This window comes from Leguminivora glycinivorella, chromosome 13 (genome assembly GCF_023078275.1).
Source record: "Leguminivora glycinivorella isolate SPB_JAAS2020 chromosome 13, LegGlyc_1.1, whole genome shotgun sequence".
NCBI classification, from domain to species: domain Eukaryota; kingdom Metazoa; phylum Arthropoda; class Insecta; order Lepidoptera; family Tortricidae; genus Leguminivora; species Leguminivora glycinivorella.
The window spans coordinates 3591706-3597998 of NC_062983.1; the positions used below are offsets into that span (position 1 = coordinate 3591706).

General features: G+C 40.1%; 1 protein-coding gene across 1 annotated transcript; it reads left to right on the forward strand.

The window, feature by feature from the left end:
- Positions 1-3881: 3881 nt before the first annotated feature.
- On the forward strand, positions 3882-5867 carry LOC125232679. The gene is made up of 2 exons (XM_048138433.1): positions 3882-4309; positions 4467-5867. The coding sequence occupies exons 1-2, from the start codon at positions 3932-3934 to the stop codon at positions 5865-5867; spliced, it is 1779 nt and encodes a 592-aa protein (XP_047994390.1). The 5' UTR covers positions 3882-3931.
- Positions 5868-6293: the final 426 nt, after the last annotated feature.

A 6293-nucleotide genomic window follows, 5' to 3' on the forward strand; every position in this document is an offset into this window, starting at 1 on the left:
AATCCAAGATGGCGCCTGTAATGTATGCGATATCGGTCTTGCCTCCGATATCGGACCCTTTTCAGTCCACCCGCTGCCGTCGCGGCCATAGTCAAAGTGCAGTTCAGTGTAAGCAAAGACAGTGTACAGATATACCACTTACGGTATTAGTGTTAGATAGTACCTACTAATGAATCCTATTGCTGTTGTTCTAATTAGCCAGGCCTGAACCCTTCACCGTCTTTTAAGAGTGCCAACTTATTGGGAACCTCAAGCTAAATAGTCTGCGCTCAGTAAAGGGAACACCATCACACCCTTTACCAGTTCCACAATATATATAATATTAATGTGGTCTGTGGTTTGGCTCGAACCCCACTGATGCACACGCCGCTACGTACGGGATGCGCACGTTATACTCGTAGGTACCTAATAATACCTAAGAAAATTTCAAATAAATAGTAGTTGAAACAAAATTACTCGAACTAAATTTTCGATGATTTGTTGTCGATGAAAAGTTTATCGGCGAAACAAGGGTACATGTGTGCCATGCCTAGGAATACCGCCTTTTCCATCTGACCTATTCATCAGGGTCTACAGAACCTAACTTCAAGTTGGGGAGTAGTACTCCCCAGTCGGACCCCTTTTAAACCCATATTTCTGGTAAACTACATGTACAGTACATTTAATTTCCGACGAGGTACAAGAGGTACGTCAGAGGTACATTCCACCATGGTAATCTGAGCACAATAAAGCGAGGTGGTACGGCTGCAGAGTATCACGCCGTGGCTTCGGCTGATGAAAACATCCAGCGAGCCCGATTTCGATCGAACGTCCATGCGCTCAAGGCCACGTCCACGACCTTCGACCGATAGTTTGCACGGTTAAGTGTATATTCATTATCCAGATCCGCGTCCACGGTCGCGCGACGACGGACGTCCGCGTAGTATGTTCCTAGCTTTAATCTCAGAACAGAAAACTATTACAGCTAGGAACATACTACGCGGACGTCCGCCGTCGAGCGACCGCGACCGCGACCGATCAGTGTGCACGGTCTTCGGGACGTGGCTTCGGCTGACCAAAACATCCAGCGAGCCAGATTTCGATCGGACGTCCATGCGCTCAAGGCCACGTCTGCGACCGTCGACCGATAATTTGCACGGTTAAGTGTATATTCATTGTCCAGATCTGCGTCCGCCGTCTAGCGACCGCACCTAAAGAATAGGATGCATATAGTTTACTTTGTTCTTATTTATTGACAGACTTGTTTGACAGACTATAGTTTAATCAAGAAATAACAATTTTGAATTTTCTCGAGAATAACCGAATGTGAAATCTCCAAAAGAGGAGTAGAAAAACAATGTAAAAAAATCTAGCTTAAACATTTACACTGTTTATAATTTACCGTAATGTTATGCCCTTATAAATAGACTCATTGAAAGAGTGCTAATTTTGTGATATCGCAGCAAAATTATCAAACGTATATTTAAAACGGTCAATGACTGTAATGTTGATGTGAAATGTTCAATAAACGTAAATATTACAAATTGGTGCAACATTGAGAAATGAATTCTTTAAAAAAAGCAATTGCTGTGACATTGTATTTATAATTATCTGTAATGTTACAAAAAAAATATACCGGTTATATCAAAAGGTTTTATTGAAGTAAATCTTAATTTGTGATATTGCAGCAACTGCATAAAACCAATATTTCAAGTGGTCAGTTGCAGTAATATTGATTTTGAACATTTGGGAAACTTTAAGTTTAGACATTGAAGTAACATTAAAAACTTGATGTTTAAAAGTTAATGTTGCTGTAACGTTGCATATGTAATATAGCTAATACCTTGTTGCAGCAATGTAATAAATGAACATTTAAATAACTTGTAATCAAAACATCCTTGCAATATTATAATATTAGTTTTCATTTGTCATGTTACAATAATATAGCACTACTAATTTTCTGAAAGTTTCAAATTACCAATAAGTTGAATGTTGTTGTCATATTTCTCCGACCTTACATTCTAAACTTACAAATGTGAGGTATGTAAACTTACTGCAAGTTATTGTAAGTTTCATGCTCAGTGGGTAGGTACTACCAAGGATTATTTATATAGGATTTACATACTTCATACTAAGAATCGTACCTCGATTGTTTAGCGCCATCTATTAAATACTATCATAACTACACTGATGATGCCTATAATTTTTTTAATTTTTTTTTTGTGTATTGACGTGATATCATGATTTTAAAATAAAGAAATATGTCATTTGTTCTTACAAAAAATTAAAACACGCAAAAATATTTGGGGGAAATATAATTCTGGTCACTTTCAGGCTGCGAAACAGCGCCATCTAGTTTTAAGCCTAAAAGGCCCATACATTTCAGGGGTACGCTTTTGTGTATGGGCTCTGTCAGTCCAGTAGGTATTAAATCGTTCTTGGTACTACATATGTAACAAACAACAGTAAAATAGAGTAGGTTGTTTCAGTTGTTTGTCTGTTCGTCAGTAGTAGGTAGTCTAATAAATACACACTTAATATTATAAATGGGAAAGCGTGTGTGTCTGTTTGTTTGTCCATCTTTCACGGCAAAACGGAGTGACGAATTGACGTGATTTTTTAAGTGGAGATAGTTAAAGGGATGGAGAGTGACATACCTAGGCTACTTTTTGTCTCTTTCTAACGCGAGAGAAACCGCGGGCAAAAGCTAGTATCAGGGGCGGCTCACTCCGCGATCCTTTCACCGCGCTACAAGTACATGCCGGCGGCCGCGAGTTCGCGGCCCATTCACTGGCGACGACCTTCGCGCGGCGCAATAGAATTCAATGTCGTCTGCACGCGTGCGGTCCGTTTGTTAATGTAGGTAAGAATTTAGAATGGCGGCGTTTTGTGAACATCAAAGGAGTGAGCCTTCTGTACTTGTACTATTATATATTCTGTGCTAGTATAAAATAAATCAAAGCAGGTAGTTCCAAAGTGTCCAAAGTCGCGCGCGGGCAGCCTCCCATCACTGAGGGTCACTCGTCATTTAAAATACAAAAATCGTGGCAAAAATGCATTCAAGTGAAAGTGACAGTGTTAAAACCCTTTTAACAAGTACGCTAAAGCCATTAGAAATTAAAATTTGTGATGTTGTTCGTAAATTAGACGAAATTATGATTGAATTAAACCAAATAAAATCCGTTATATCGATGCCAAAAGTTAACGGCCAAGCTAAAGTGGTTGAAACGTGTAAGAACACAAGCGCTCCGTCAACACCAATCGGAAGCATCTCGAGCAACGCGTCGACACCTAATAGCCATCCCCCTCTAGCGCATGCGCCTGTGCGCACTCAACGAACCACTGCAATGCGCGCGAAAGAGAAGCTAGCTGTAGCCGCCAGGACAAAGCAATCGCTTAAACCAGCGAAACATGACACCGCTCAAATTAAAAATAAGACGACCGCCCCCGTGACAAATCTACAAAGTCTACAAAATGATCCATTAACACTTTCGCTACCAAGAACCCGACTGTCGGGTACACCGCTCGTAGAAGCGTAGCCGATTACATGGGTTTCCCCGTATGTAGCGAAAATGTCGTAGCGCCGCGTAGAGCCCGGTTTCGAAAGTGTTCGACTGCAAAAGACTACATAAAACCATCAACGAACGATGTGACAACGGAAATTATGAACCAACAACAACAAACAACCAGTGATCAGCCTCAATCGAATACTGACATCAACGATTCAAATATCGAAAATGATACGAGCCTGTCAGGAAAAAATGACTGGGAAACTGCCCAGAGTCGTAAACATCGCCGTCGTAGCAATATATCCAGTCGTATCATAAAGGGTTCCGCCACTAACACGACCCTTCATGGAGTTGAAGCCTTCAAATTTCTACATGGCTGTTATTTTGAAAAGAAACAACCCCGGAAAAATTGATACATCACCTAAAATCCATCTGTGATCAATATGAATACAGTGTTGAACAAATTACCTCAAAACATGAGTCGTACAAATCATTTAAAATTGGTATCCCCACAACAGTATTTGACAAGTTCAGTGAATCGTCTGTATGGCCACTTAACACCAGAATATCCAAATGGCAGCCCTTTCTACGACCTAGGGCAAACAAGGCCCCCAGTCAATAAAGCGCCTGACATGACAACAAACGCTCAGATAAGTGTGATGCACCAAAACATAAACCGTCTCCAGAATAAAACCTACAGACTTGAGTGCGAACTTCAATTACGTGATCCAGCTGTAGATGTTCTATGCCTGACCGAGCACTGGCTCGAGGACAATCAAATATCATCTGTAAACATACAAAACTACAGTTTACGTGCCCAGGGTGGCTAGCCGAATGGCACAATCGCTCACGAAACGCTCACGAAACGAAGCGCTAGTAGATATCTATCTCTATCGCGCTTGCGTATTGGCGCGACAGAGCCAGCGGCGTATCGCTTTCGTTTGGCGTCGGAGAAATGCCATTCGGCTACGGGGCCAGTACTGCAGGACATCGCGACAAGGAGGAGGTACTTGTATCTACGCCAAAACTGACCTGGTAACAATGGAGAGGAAGGAAATATCTGCACTATCCGTGGAAATGAACATCGAACTATGTGCCATCGAGTGTATCGGTGCAGATCTTATCATAGTGTGCATATACAGACCTCCTAACGGTGATGTACAATTATATTTATCAAAACTATCCGAATTATTGAGTATGCATGCAATCAAAAATTATAATGTGTTACTAATTGGTGATATAAATATCGACTTAATGGTGAAATGTAATCTTAATAAAAACCTGAATAATACTATTACCCAATTTGGATTCAGACAGTTAATCAAAATACCTACCAGAATAAATAATCTATCTAGCACATGTATTGATCACGCATTTACAAATATATCGATGTGTAATATTCAAAATGTGTTTTCTGATGAATTAAACCTATCTGACCACTTAAGCATTAATGTTACCGTTAAAATACTCAAACAAGGATTATCAAATAAGCATATTTTGAAGAGAAATTTTACGAATTCTAGTATATATAACTTTGTAAATAACCTTGAACTATATAACTGGAATCACATTTGTGATAAATGTATATGTCCTAGCAAAAAAATAGAACTAGTTATTAACGTATTAAAACATTACTTTAATATTTGTTTCCCGCTCAGGAAAACGTTGATAAAAAACAACAGTTGTGCTTGGGTTACTGACACGATTCGACAATTACGATTTAACATTCGTAAACTCAAACAAAATATATCACGCGACCCTCACGATAGCGAATCACGTTCAAAATTATTAAAAAACGAAACATTATATTGGAACTCTTTAAGAGACTCACGTAGCAACTACTTAAATAATCAAATAGAAAACTCAAATACTGATATGTGTCGCAGCATATGGCGTGTGATTGCATCCGAAACGTGTAAAAACCGAAATAACAAAAATAGTGCAATAAACGTTCTTATCTCTAAGTCAGCTGGCGATTCCAATGACGCGCGGGCCGCCGATGCCGCTCGCCGGCTAAACCGGTATTATATAAATGCTAACAAAAACAACGTTAAACCGTGCGCTCGTACTGCACTCGAGTATTTAGACAAGTACTTACCCTCACTAATACCTACTTTTAAATTTGAACCCTACTCCCTTAGCGACATCATGCAGGCATTGAAAAAGATCAAGAGGAAACAATCACAAGATATAAACGATATGTCCACCTATCTACTTGATTATCTACCACCAGTGGTTATATCTATCCTTCTTGTCTTATTCAATGAATGTATATATAACGGTACATACCCCGACGCTCTGAAATTAATTAAAATACAACCTATCTATAAAGGCAAAGGCGACATGGAACAGGAAAAAGTTATCGGCCTATTTCCCTAATACCTATCATCTCGAAGGTATTCGAGAGTCTCATGTGTTCGTCGTTGATGAATTATTTCAACAAGAACAAATTACTTAACAAGCAACAGTATGCCTATCAGCCCGGGCGGTCAACAGCTGACGCGGCGCGTGACGTCATGGCGAGAACGCTGACGCACCTCGAGGCCGGGCGACAGGTAGCAGCGATATTCTGCGACTTGTCGCGCGCCTTCGAGATGATCGACCACATGCTGCTATTAGAAAAATTGACTCGGTATGGTGTTAAAGGACCTTTCCTAGACACTATAGGGTCATTCTTGAAAAATAGGAAGCAAAGTACGCATATCATAAATTCAAAGTGCGACCTGGAACAAATAGGCGATTCTTCTGTCCCTCAAGGCTCAACAATGGGTAATTGCTTGTTTTTAATTTTAGTTAACGACGTCT